Source organism: Hemicordylus capensis, chromosome 10 (assembly GCF_027244095.1).
Source record: "Hemicordylus capensis ecotype Gifberg chromosome 10, rHemCap1.1.pri, whole genome shotgun sequence".
Lineage (NCBI taxonomy): Eukaryota > Metazoa > Chordata > Lepidosauria > Squamata > Cordylidae > Hemicordylus > Hemicordylus capensis.
Genome location: NC_069666.1, coordinates 7,844,808 through 7,858,572, shown reverse-complemented (window position 1 = coordinate 7,858,572; position 13,765 = coordinate 7,844,808). Strand labels below are relative to the sequence as shown.

The window sequence follows — 13,765 nt, the reverse complement described above, 5'->3', positions numbered from 1 at the left end:
GACCAAGGGTTTGACTCAACAGAAGGCAGCTTCCTGTATTAGGAAGAGGTATAGCTAAGTGGCAGAGTATTTGTGTTGTATGTAGAAGGTCCTAGCTTCAATCCATAGAATCTCCACGTGGGGGTCATTTCTGTCTGAAGCTGTTGAGATATACTACCTATAAGTGTAGACAATATAGAGCTACATGGACCAATGAGGGCTTGGACATATTCATGACAGGTCTATCAATGGGCACTAGTTTGATGGCTATAGGCCACCTCCAGCCTCAGAGGCAAGATGCCTCTCACTACCAGTTGTAGGGGAGCAACAGCAGGAGAGAGGGCATGCCCTACCTCTTGTCTGTAGGTTTCTCTGAGGCATCTGGTGGGCCAGTGTGCAAGACAGGATGCTGGACTAGCTAGGCCTTGGGATGGATCCAGCAGAGCTTGTTCTATGGTCCGACTCAGTAGAAAGCACTGTTTCTTTTGTCTCTCCTGAATCACTTTCTTTGGGTGACTCAGAGGTCTAGCATTATGAAGAGAGAGAGAGAATCTCATTTTTTCCCACACTGTACACAATGTTGTTAACGTTCTTCAGTGGAGCAATACCAAACCTGTGCTCACATTCTGCCTGGCTCCAGGCTATTGCATTATGCCCCAGCTAAAACCTCCAGACCATCTTTGATAGTACCCCAGCACCGAGGAGGTTTCCCTTTCCTCTCTTGTAGGGATATGCATGGAACTGCATTTGTGTTCCATTCTGAGCTCTGAACGGAATGCAAATGCCCTGATCATTCCTTCAGAACAAGCAGTCGAGCGAGTAGTTCTAATGGAACAAGCTCTGAACATTTGAAATGTTCTGAGTGCCATTTTGGACTCCAACATGGCTCTCTTCTGGCCTCTGCGCATGCACGACAGCCATTTGTGAGGTGATGCTGTCCACACAAGATGCTGCCATGCATGGACAGCAGCCAGAAGAGTGCCATGTTGGACTCCAAATTGTGCTCAGAATGTTTCGAGTGTTCAGACTCAGAATGGGGTTGTTCTGTTCTGAGCTTGGAACACTTGAAACAGCCCGGTTTGCAAACCATTCTGCATATGCCTACCACTGTTTCCTGTAACAGGGATTCCCAGATGTTATTGACTACAACTCCCAAAATCCCCAGCCAAAGGCTACTGCAGCTGGGGATAATGGGAGATGTAGTCAACAACATCTGGGAATCCCTGTTACAGGGAACACTGGTCCCTACTCTCTTGCTCTTTGCTTCTCATTTCTTCCTGTTTCAGTCTCATCTCTCCATCCTGCCTAACCACTGGGAATCATGTAGGAAGAAGGCATTACGTTAGCAACACCTTCAACCTGAGAGTACAAATGAAAATGACATCTGAAGGAACTTGCCCTTTCCAGGAATAAGCTGCATTAAATACGTCTCTTGAGGAGGAAGTTTCCAGCTTAGATCTGGCTGAAGCTCTGTGATGGCTCTGAAACAGATGGGAACTGAGAGAAATTAACTTCCAAAGGGTGCTGAGAATAGAAGAGAATCAGCTCCTCTAGTCAAAAGCCAGGGCTATGCACAGATCAAAATATGGGATCTGGTCCAAATCTGAACTGATTCAAGTGATTAATGTATTGTTCCTCTGATGCACATAGCAACCAAAATCAGGTTGAGGCGATGAGTTGTATTGTGAAAGGGGGCATTAAACTGACCGATCCTTTCATCAGTGTTCACCTCTGCATCATATAGTGTTGAGCTGAATTTCTTGGAGGAAAAAATTGTGGCTATATAGTGATGTGGGTAGAGACAGTGGACCAATGAGGCCTGAGCATCTCCATGCGTTCCTCTGTGCCTCCTTTTGTGGAGATTTGATCTAGGAGCAAATGCTGAAAGTGTGTTTCCAATGGGAAGCCTACCTGTTGCAGAGTTACTGAGGAGGGGATCAAGACCCCCCAAACTCAAACATCTAAGAAGAGTTGCTCTCTCTTGCAGCTTATCCTATGTAAGAGCTGTCCTATATTATGCACATTTTCTACAGCTTGAGAGGAAGTGATAAGTGCATCACTAGTATAAATATAAGTATTGGTATAAGTGCATCACTAGTATTCATTGTCTACTCTAGACGGCTTGGGTCTGAGGTGTTTAAGAGAGCACCTTCTTTGTCATCAACCACACTGCATCAACCACATCAACGACTTCATCATCAATGATCTGTTAAGATCATCTGGTGAGGTCCGGTTGCGGTGGCCACCAGCTCGGTTGGTGGCGACTCAAAACCAGGCCTTTTCTAGAGTTGCCCCGGGACTCTGAAACATGCTTCCGAATGAAATTACAGTCTCCCCTTCTCTGAATTTTTAAAAGAAGGACCTAAAAATGTACCTGTTTAGTCAGGCTTTTATTTTATAGTTTTAAAGCTTCAGTTTTAGAGGTTTTATTGTATTTTGAATGGTTTTAATTATGTTAATGGTTTAATGGTTTTATATTGTGAACTGCCCAAGGACTTTTTTGTATGGGGCAGTATATAATCTCACTAAATAAATAAATTGTGAGGTGGTGCTCCAGGCAGTGGGCTCATTCTCATGACCCTAAATAGGGTAAGAGGGAGAGCTGTGTGCACTCCCAACCAGTAGTTGTGTGTTTGCAAAGATCAAGGTAGAAGGAGGGAAGTGGGATTGTGTGAGTGCTGGAAATGACTTCTGATGTCATTTTGTAGCACAAAGCCATTTTGTGATTCTTTTTTCCCCAAAAAACAAAAACAGGCAAAAATTTGGAGGATTTGGGGGCTTGAGGGGCATTGCTGGAGAGCAAAGTACGGTGCTTTTTTTCTCCCTCCACGCTCTTTCTTGTAATTTTCAGCGCACTGCAGTGTGCTTAGGAACCTAACCGCCTAATCCCTATAGGGTTAAGGTATCTTTTAGGGGTGTGCACAAAACCAGTTTTCCTGGTTCAGTTCGACTCCAAACCGGATTCGAACCAGCACTCTCCCCCAGATCTAGGCCCCAGGCTTGTTTCAAATTAGAACTGGCTCAGGCCCGGTTTGAAGCCCCTACTGCACAGTAAAAAAAGCTTTAAAAGGGTTATCCACAGCAGCTGAGATGGCCACGGGGAGGGGGTTGGGACCCCCCCCCCCAACCTAGCCTCCCCACAAGTCTCAAGCGCTGGTCCAGGGCCGGTCTGGGCCCTCTTCAGCCTGTTTTGGGCCTCTGTGCATGCGTGCAGGGCTGTTTGTTTGGCCTGTGCGCATCCAGAGGTCAAACAAATGACCTCCGCACATGCACAGACACGGAGAAAGGCCAGTGGGGGTTGGGGGAGCTGCTACTACTGCCCCCCCCCCATGACTGCCGCTGGGAGTAATCCTTTTAATGGCACAGTAGGGGCTTTGAACCAGGCCCGAGCTGGCCCAGCTGGTTCGGCTTGACCTAGAACCAAACTGGATCTGGTAAGGTTCAAGGCTGAGCCAGTTTGCACACCCCTACGCTCTTTATTTGCAGTTTTGTTATCCGCAGAAATAGGCAGGAACGGAATCCCAATGGATAAAAAGGGCCTCCTGCATATAGCAACAGAGGAAGGGAAGGGAGGATTTGTAAATCTGCAAACAGAACTCCATACAAGTCGTATTACTTGGATCCCAAAAGGATGCTGTTACTAAAAAAAAAAGAATAGTATAAATGTATGGTTGGTTAACTCTATCACGGACATTCTATAACTGTACCTGCAGTTATACTGTTCCTTCCCTGTAGCGTCAGAGCAGCTGAATAATATGGAAGCGGAGGAAACATCTTGCCCATTTTATTTCTGTTTAATTAATCAACAATACATTTTTTTAATATAGGCAAGATCTTTCTATTCAGGGATTTGACTTTAAAAAAAATAAATCAAAAAACTTACGCGAGTCCTTTTAATGGCAGAGAACCAGTCCACTGGTGGCGCGTGGCATGACCAGTAAATGCTGGGAGTTAATTTGCACAAAAGCCCCCCTGGGTACTGTGATTAGGATGTGTTACATCACCAGCTCTGCTGGAGCAGGCCATTGGTAAAGTCCACCCTAAGGCACACGGCTCTTATATTATTCATGGGGGAGACTCATGCATTAAGAATGATCTGGGAAGGCTGCGTTTTTATTACTTACAGTTCTGCCCCTGAAGTGCTGTGATGGCAGGCTCTCCTCGGCGGCCTGATTTCAGGGAAGCGTGCTCGCGCCAACTCAGATTCCTCATCCGAAAGGTCTGGCCTCCTGTTCCAGAGTTCGCCAGCTTGTCCTCCTCCCTTCCATTGCTGTGCACAGGCGGAAGGAGGAATTCCCTTCTCCCCTGCCCTATAAGAGACTCGACTTCTGACAGAATGATCCCATGCCCTTCTGCGTGCAAGGCACCTACTCTACCACTGAGCCATGGCCTGCATAAAAGGGGGTGAGTGCCCATATGCTAGCCAGCACTCCCTCTATATGGACCTGGCAGGCTTGCTCCATCGTCATAGAATGTTAGAGTTGGAAGGAACCTTTGAGGTAGGGATTCTCAACGTTGGGTCCCCAGATGTTATTGGACTTCAACTCCCATAATCCCCAACCAAAGGTCACTGGGGCTAGGGATTATGGGAGCTGAAGTCCAATAACACCTGAGGACCCAATGCTGAGAATCTCTGTTCTAGGCCACCCCCTGCAAAGTGCAGGTATCTTCCCTGACAGATGACCATCTTGCCACCTGGGATATGTCATAATTGGCCCAGGTTTTTGTAGGTAGCTCCAGACTTGGGAGAGCATCTTCTCCAGCCAGAGGTCCCTGTGGCTAGGGGCTGGGGTTTCCCCCCCCCCAGAATTCTGTGCTTCTGTTAGAATCCTGTGTGCTGGGGTTTGCACACTCCAGAATTCTGTGCTTCTATCCATACTAGCAAGAGAGGGGGGAAGAAGAAGAAGAAGAAAGGGATAGAGGAGTAAATGGAGGAATAAAAGGAGGAATTAAATATACTACTTCGGGGGTAATTTTTCTGGAACCTACCGTATTTTATGGACTATAAGACTCACTTTTTTCCTCGAAAAATATCCGCCCAAATTCAGGTGCGTCTTATATGTTTTAATAGTTTAATATGTTAAAACTCTGAAAAACTGGATTAAAATTAAGGTGCGTCTTATAGTCCGTAGCGTCTTGTAGTCTGTAAAATACGGTAATTGTTCTATGCTTTTAAATTGTGCCTTACATTTTTAGGGGAAAAAACAATGGCCTCGTTCCGGGTTGAAGCAGTCTGTTTGGGGTTCAATAATCTATCGAGGGCTGTTACTACCAGGCTTCTGATGTGCACAGAAGAACTTGCCATGCAAGTTGGAAAGGGGGAGAAAGCAATGTAGCTAATCGTTTAGAAAAATCAATAATAATAAAAATTATCAGTATATAAAACGCATGTAAGTGTCTTCTAGATGGAGTACATTAAAAAGCAGAATTCCCATCCTCCCTGCCCAGCTGGGTCAATGGGCTCTAAGTATACATAGCAAGCATCTTCATTCAATTAAAATGCATGCGGGGTCGTGGCTTGCCTGCCTGCTGTTCCCCAGGCAGCCAAGCCTCCAAGTCGATGTGTTAAGACAGAACATTATGGATAGAGCCTTGGCTTTATTGAGCAAGTCTGGATGGGGAGGTAGTTGGGGCTGTGAAGGGACAGACAGAATGAGAACTTTGCCTATAGTCCTTGCTTGCTTCGGCAAACATTAAATGTTTGGAGCAAGACCAAAAACAGTACATCTCTCTGAAGGAAAGTAGCTACATCTCTGTTTAATAAGGAGATCTCTCGTTTGTTTGTTTGTTTATACCCCACCCCTTCAGTACATTACTTATATATAGTTTTTTCTTGTCCTTGACTTTTCTCTGTGTGTGTGTGTTCTCTCTCTCTCTCTCTCTCTCTCTCTCTCTCTCTCTCTCTCTTGTTTTATTTTAATAGATTGTTTTAATATTGTTAGCCACCTGGTGGCCTAGATTGGGTAGAAAGTCAGGTTGTAAATATTTTAAGTAAATAGATCAAACATCTCTTTCTGCATCCAGCCAAAAACATGCCTTCCCTCATGGTTCCTGGCTGGTTTTCGTCTTTGCCCCCTGCCTCCAATGGCACACCTTGTGTGCTTTACCTTCTGTTCACCTCTCCTCTCTCACCGCCTCACTTTCCCTTTCTATGCAGGAGATTAGAACGGAATCTGTTCAACTGCAGCTGTGATATCCGCTGGATCCAGCTTTGGCAGGAGAAAGGAGAAGCCAATTTGCAGTACCAGGACTTGCGTTGCAGGAGCATGGAGACCAGCCGCATCTCACTGCAGGAGATGAATATCAGCCAGTGTGGTAAGCGGAGAAGACCTACTTAACTCGAGATTTTGAGAGGTGTGTCCAATATTCTCATTGTCTGAAAACATCTCCTTGGATGTAGGAGGTCTGATATGGGACCGCAAAACAGAGGGGTTCCCAGGAAACCATCAGTCTGTGATAGTTATGGCAAGTTTGGTCTTGATCTTTGGTCATCTGGCGGCTGTTGGACTACAACTCCCATCATCCCCTGCCTCCAATGGCCCATAGTAAGGGATGATGACAGCTGTAGTCTGCAACAGCTGGAAGACTGAAGTTGGGCATCCCTGTGGTAAGGCCTTGGAGAAAATGTAGTGTGGTGGTTAGAGTGCTGGATTACCACTGTGGAGACCTGGGATCCAAGCCCCACTCATCCGCGAAGCTCACTGTGTGACTCTGGACTAGTTGCACTCTATCCTTCTTGGCCTAATCTACCTCACAAGGTTGTTGTTGGGGGAGTGCCATATATGCTGTCCTGAGCTTCTTGAACTAAGGGCAGGATATGAATGCAATTGATAAAATAATATTCATATGACAGAAGCTAATAAGTTATCCTGTCTATGAGTAATAGTTACATATATTCCCCTTAGGGGCTGAGAATGTAGTTTAGCAAGTTGTAAGGCAACTGTTTTGCACAGTGAAGGTCCCAGATTTGTTTCCCGGCATCTCCAGGTAAGGCTGGGAGATATTCCTGCTTGAAACCTTGGAGAACTGCTGCCAGTCAGTGTAAACAGTTCTGAGCTGGATGAGCATAGCTTCTACCAAGTCTGACCATTGGTCCATCTAGCTCAGTATTGTCTACCCAGACCGGCAGCGGCTTCTCCAAGGTTGCAGGCAGGAATCTCTCTCATCCCTATCTTGGAGATGCTGCCAGAGAGGGAACTTGGAACCTTCTGCATGCAAGCAGGCAGATGCTCTTCCCAGAGAGGCCCCATCCCCTAAGGGGAATATCTCACAGTCCTCACACATGTAGTCTCCCATTCAAATGCAAACCAGGGCAGACCCTGCTTAGCAAAGGGGGCATTTACCACAAGACCAGTTCTCCTCCTGATGGTCTTATTCAATATAAGGCAGATTCCAGTGTTCCCATGTCTCTTATCTGTAGCCTACCAAAATGGCCCTGTCTATGGAGTTGTATACCTGCAGAGGGATTTAGCAGTGTGAAGGAATACACAGTTTCTCCTCCCCACCCCCACATCATGTTAACTTCTAGGAAATTTAGGGGTTAAAACATTGTCCTTTTCTTTCCCCCACTCCCCACCCATGTTTTTTCATTAAATGCTGGAAGAGGGCCTGGATAGCTGTGTAGGTGAGCTAAAGGGATTTGAGAGACAACTGGAGGTTCCTCATGAAATTGGAGGAGTAATCTTCAAGGATTAGAAAATCCATAGTGAGCAAAGGAACAGGCAAGGAAGTCCTCTCCTGCTCATAGTTTGGGGCAGATTTATGTACATTAATTTCCTGGGCTTATGGGGTGAACAGCTTTCCTGACCTCCCCACCCCCACAACACTCCCCATCACAAATTGAGAGGGATATCCCTGCTGAGACCCTTTCCTCCCCAAATGGAAACACTTCTTACTTGTGGTCAAGCCTGGACTGAGAGAATGTCCCAGCTGAGTTTGATATTGGAGAGGCTGGTATCACGTGTATAGTTAACATCTATGCCTCCATGATGCAAAACTCCTTCTTTCTTACGGATTTATTTAGGCTATCTATATACCACTTTTCAACAAAGAGTTCTCAAAGTGAACAAGATTGGGGGAGCTATAGGCTACCTCCAGCCTAAGAGGCAAGATGCCTCTCAATCCCAGTTGCAGGGGAGCAACAGCAGGAGAAGAGGCATGCCCTCACCTCTTGCCTGTGGGCTTCTCAAAGGCATCTGGTGGGCCACTATATGAAACAGGATGCTGGACTAGAAGGTCCTTGGGCCTGATCCAGCTGGGCTGTTCTTAGGTTCTTTTGACATGGGTTTTCTGGTTCTGGTTGCCTCCTCTAGACTTGCCTGAGATCAGCGTCAGCCATGTCAACCTGACTGTATGTGAGGGTGAAAATGCTGTTATCACCTGCAATGGCTCCGGCTCTCCCCTCCCTGATGTCGATTGGATGGTGGTCAATCTGCGCTCGATCAACACTCATCAGGTAGGAGGCTAAGTTTAAGCGAGTGTCTGCTTCAGTAATCTGGCCTGTGCCTAGAAGAACTCCCCTGCCTATGTGAAGAGTGGGGAAATCCATAGCTGCATTTCGATAGACCTCCCCGTCGACCACATTTACTAAAGATATGCATTGTGCAGATACTATGGGCAAACTATAGGATTATCTAGGGGTAAGAGATGAGCATCAGGGATTGCAGGGTTCCTTTCAGGGGCAAAGCAAGGTTGAAGTGAGCCCTGGGGCAAGAAGTCAAGATGCCCCCCTGGTCCCTCTGCCTTCTTCTCTCCCCCCCACACACCCTCGCTTTTTCTGCAGAAGAACTATATGGACCTAGTGAAAGACAAAATATTCTTGGCATGACCTTTCTTTCACTCATATGCCAATTATATCACACACTCTGATCTGGAGGCAGCAACTTTCCCAACAGTCTGGAAAGTGGGAGGAGAGAATGAAGAGTGGACTGTTTCCTAGCCAGTGTGTGTGTGGGCGGCACTCCCTCATGGTGGCCAGGGGCATTTGTACCCCACCCTGGTCAATTATAGCTGCACCCCTGGTTCATTCTTAATTTACTCTCTTTCTCTGTGGTGATTATTTTCAGACCAATGCCAACTGGACCAACGTCCATTCCATCAACCTAACCCTAGTGAACGTCACCAGTGAAGACAACGGTTTCTTGCTGACGTGCATTGCTGAGAACGTGGTGGGGATGTCTAATGCCAGTGTGCTCCTCAATGTGTATTGTAAGTTGACTGTGAGGGGCCAATTGTGGGATCAGGGGAGCAAGGGAAGGTAGAGCAATTAGAGCTCTTTGTGCATAGATCTTGTGGAACATATTGGCTTCCAGGTCTAGCCTGGAAACATTAAACCATATTTAACTGCCATGGCTTCCCACATTAAGTTATAGGAAGTTTTCTGTAAGGATGCTAAGATTTCTGTGGCCAAAAGATGAGATAGTTAAACACACCTGCTGTCTCAACCAAGAGGCAGCTTAAGTCTAAAAACTGCCCACTTCCATATGCACTGTTGTGCTCGCTGAGATCCACCAAAGGTTCCCTCTTAATGATGCCATCTTTGTTGTCTCAAGCTCAGACAGAAGAGGTGTGAGGACAGATGCTGTTGGAGATTGCCCCTCTATTATTGGACAGTCAATGTTATTATGGGAGCCACTGATGGGCATCCAAAACTAACTTATTTTTCTAGTACTTCTGCAACGTGGTCTACGTTAGGGTGCTTTTGTACATAGCCCGGAAACTGCAATTGGTACAGTATGTAGCAGACAGGTTGGTCTCCGGGGCCACCTGAAGAAATCACATTACTCCCATTTTAAAAGAACTACTCTGGCTGCCCTAAGATTCCAGATGAAATACAAAGTGCTGGTTATTACCTATAAGTTTTTGAATGGCTTGTATTTAAGAGAATGCCTTCCTCATGAACCCCACTGCCTATCAAGATCATCGGAGAGAGCCAGTTGAGGTTGCCACCAGCTCATTTGGTGGCAACCCCAAACCAGGCCTTTTCTAGGGTTACCCCAGGGCTCTGGAACATATTCCCGAACCAAACAAGAGCCTCCCCGTTTCTGGACTTTTTCTTTTTTAAATTAAGTTTACCTGCTTAACCAGGCTTTTGATTCTTAATTTTAAAGTTTAAGTTGTAAAGTTATTTTAATCTATATTTTAAATTGATTTAAAGTTTCAATTAAATTGTGTTTAATTGTGTTTTAAAACTGTAAACTGCCCAGAGATTTATATATGGGGTGGTACAAAAATGCACAAAATAAATAAACTGCTACTCAGGAGTTATACTAAATAATGACTTAATTTCAGTAGGACTAAAGTAAAGTTGTGCCATCAAGTCGGAGTTGACTCCTGGCGACAACAGAGCCCTATGGTTGTCTTTGGTAGAATACAGGAGGGGTTTACCTTGGCCATCTCCTGCGCAGTATGTGATGGTGCCTTCCAGCATTTCCCTATATTGCTGCTGCCTGATAAACTGTAGGTGTTTCCCATAGTCTGGGGAACATACCAGTGAGGATTTGAACCAGCAACCTCTTGCTTGCTAGGCAAGTTATTTCCCTGTTGCACCATTAGGTGACTTCAATAGGACTACTCAAGATGTCTGAGTAGTCTGGATGTCAGGCATTGTCCTGGGGTGTCTCTTAGTTCCATCCATTCTGTTGCATTTCTGTATGGAAAGTAATCCAGTTCATGGCTGATCCAGAGATGCAGCAGACCTATCCCAGGAAAGGTTCTTTGCAAGGAGACAAGACCAGAACAATAAACCATGCAAGGGTGCAGCAGGCAGGCTCCTCTGGGGATGGGTACTTTGGGCTCACAGGAGACACTAATTCTCTTTTTGATTTTAGTTACTTGATTTCTCACGGAAAGCTAGTTGTTCTCTCGTGGCTCACAGTTTGAGGGATTTCTGCTCCAGAGAGCTTTGTTTTATTGTACATCCCTACATCTGTAAACACTTTTTCTGCAAGTCAGTTCCTTGGGAATCCTTGCAAACATGTTGGCATGTACTTCCCCTCCTGAGGCTTGTGAATGGCAACTATTACCTTCTATTTTTGCCTACCCACATATTCATGTACACTCTAGTTTTCTATGTAAAGCAGCAGTGGAGGGGAATTCTGTCGGTATGTCACAAGACAGAAACCAAACATTGCAAGGGGACAAACAGTCCTCCTCCTCTGTGCTGCTCATAGTCCTATGCAAGAATACCAAGTGACTGAAAACTGCATAGCATTCCCCACTGGGAAGCACACCCCTAAGGTCGATTAGGGAACATGGCAAAAGGTAATGTGCACGTCTGTGCAAACACAGGTGGCCAGAAGTATCTAAGCTTCACAACCTCTGCATTAATTGCCAGAGATGGGGGAAAAACGCTTCTCAGTGAGGTTTGAGAGAGACATTTAACAGGTCCTCTGTCTTTAGTAATAACAAACCAGTAAATTCTGTGTCTAGGGCAGGTATATTCCCCACCACCACCAATTTTATGGACTCATCTGCAGACTGTGAAACGGGAGAGAGGAGACTTTGAGGTGTGGTTAATCTCCTGGTACGGTGGAGTGTGAAATCCATTGGTTCTGCACTATTCCCCCACATTTCCCCAAGAACAATGCTGCCTGATGACCTAGCACCTCTCTGACAGCATTGGCTAGGAGGCTGCTATTTCCCCACCAGAATCCCACCAGAGTGGTACTTCATCATGTATCATCGTTGTAGAAGCCCTTTGCAGGGAGGCAGGGAGAATCCTAGTGACTGGAGAGATACTGTGTTGGGTATGAATAGGGATAGTTGCTCTCCCTTCATTAAAGCCAGCGTGGTGTAGTGGCTAGAGTGCTGGACTAGGAGCAGCGAGACCCGAGTTCAAATCCCCATTCAGCCATGAGACTTGCTGGGTGACTCTGGGCTAGTCACTTCCCTCTCAGCCTAACCTACTTCACAGGGTAGGTTGTGAGGAGAAACTTAAGTATGCAGTACATCGCTCTGGGCTCCTTGGAGGAAGAGCGGGATATAAAAGCAAAATAAATAAATGCATACATACATTCACACATACATACATGAGCCACCGCTTTGAAAGGTGCCCCTTTGCCCAGTTAGCCGGGATGATTCCCAGACTGTGCCACAAGAAGGCCTGAAGAGGGTTCCCTGTCCCCAAAAGGACTCCCAATCTAAAAAAAACCCAAGGGAGACACCAGCAACAGTCACTGGGAGGGATGCTGTGCTGGGCTGAATAGGGACAGTTGCTCTCCTCTTGCTAAATATGGGGAGAGCTGCCATTTTGAAAAGGTGACCTTTGGCCCAGTGAGCAGGGGGGCACTTTAACAAAGTTGACCTTTCTCTGGGGAGGGGGATGCTCATTTTTTTATTTATTAAGCACCTGCCCATGCTGCTTTTCCTCAAAGAAATACCCAATATGGTTTCCAATGGAAAAGCAAGAAGAAGATGGTTCCCTGCCCCAAAGAGGCTCCCAATCTAAAAAGCACCCCAAGCCACTGGGAGGGATGCTATGCTGGGCTGAATAAGGAAAGTTGCTTTCCTTTTGCAACTTTCCATTTGCAAGAGGAAATTTTGCAAAGGTGACCTTTGGCCCAGAGAGCAGGGGGCACCTTAACGAGGCCGACCTTTGCCTGAGGGCGCTGCTCATTTATTATTTATCATGCACCTGTCCACTCTGCTTTTCCACAGAGAAGTTCCCAGTGTAGTTTCCATGGCAAAGGCAAGAAGAAAATGGTTCCCTGCCCTAAGGAGTCTCCCAATCTAAAAAGAAACCTAAGGGACACACCAGAAGCAGCCACGGGAGTGATGCTCTTCTGGGATGAATAGGGACAGTTGCTCTCCCCTTGCTAAATATGTGAGAGCTGCCATTTTGAGAAGGTGACCCTTGGCCTTATGATCAGGGGTTTTTTAATTGGTGGGCCCCAATTTGCATTTTGCCTTTCTTTCCTTCCACTCAGATCCTCCTCGCATCATCCAGTTATTGGAGCCCGTTCGGCAAATGGAGCACTGCATTGAGTTTCTGGTGCATGGGAATCCCCCACCCCAAATCCACTGGCTGCACAACGGCCAGGTTCTTAAGGAGACGCCGTTCATCCGCATGGAGTTCTTCCAGGAGAACGAAGTGACCGATGGCTGCCTACTCTTCAACCACCCAACGCACTACAACAATGGCAACTACACCATTGTGGCTACCAACTTCTTGGGATCGGCCAACCAGACCGTCAAAGGACATTTTCTGGAGAAACCCTTTCCAAGTGAGAGATTGACAGCTTACTGTTTTGGGTTTTTTTTGGGGAGCGGGGTATATCCTCTTTCCCTTCCTTCTCTCTGCCAACCTACAGGATAAAATTCAATCGAAGATTGAGCTGCACATTTAAAAAATCTCAGCCAATTTATATGGGAGTGGGGAAAAGTTTTATTTGGACACTGAGACCAATGAGTTGTCTGGATAAGGACAACGTCATGCCAACAGCCAAAATGTTTCCTGGACTGTATGATTTAATGGGACTCCCCCATAAGGTAGATATTGGGGGATCTTTGTGTGTGTGGCTGAGCCATAATGCTCTTCCATGGAGTCACCATTTTCAAAGGTAGTGTACACTGGATGCTGAGACCCAGCCAGAGGGGGTCCATGATCTGCTTGTGGGCTCCCCAGAGGCATCTGCCTGGCTGCTGTTGGAAACAGGGTGTTAGATACATTATTTTTGGCGAATCCAGCCAGGCTTCTTGGGTTTGGAAGCAACCATATTGGCAGCCATAACAATAAAGTTATGTGTAGGGGCCCCTAATTCTCCTTCTGTTTTGCTTTTTTCCGCAA

At 46.3% G+C, this 13,765-nt stretch overlaps 1 protein-coding gene across 10 annotated transcripts in view; it reads left to right on the top strand.

Annotated features, from left to right (window-relative positions):
- NTRK3 (neurotrophic receptor tyrosine kinase 3) overlaps positions 1-13,765 on the top strand; it is a 364,980-nt gene that overhangs the window by 125,013 nt on the left and 226,202 nt on the right. For all 10 annotated transcript variants that reach the window (XM_053272596.1, XM_053272592.1, XM_053272593.1 and 7 more), the window contains exons 5-8: positions 6,137-6,294; positions 8,292-8,434; positions 9,045-9,186; positions 12,906-13,202. In XM_053272596.1, the coding sequence (XP_053128571.1) occupies positions 6,137-6,294; positions 8,292-8,434; positions 9,045-9,186; positions 12,906-13,202 (740 nt within the window). The remainder of the gene's footprint in view (positions 1-6,136; positions 6,295-8,291; positions 8,435-9,044; positions 9,187-12,905; positions 13,203-13,765) is intronic.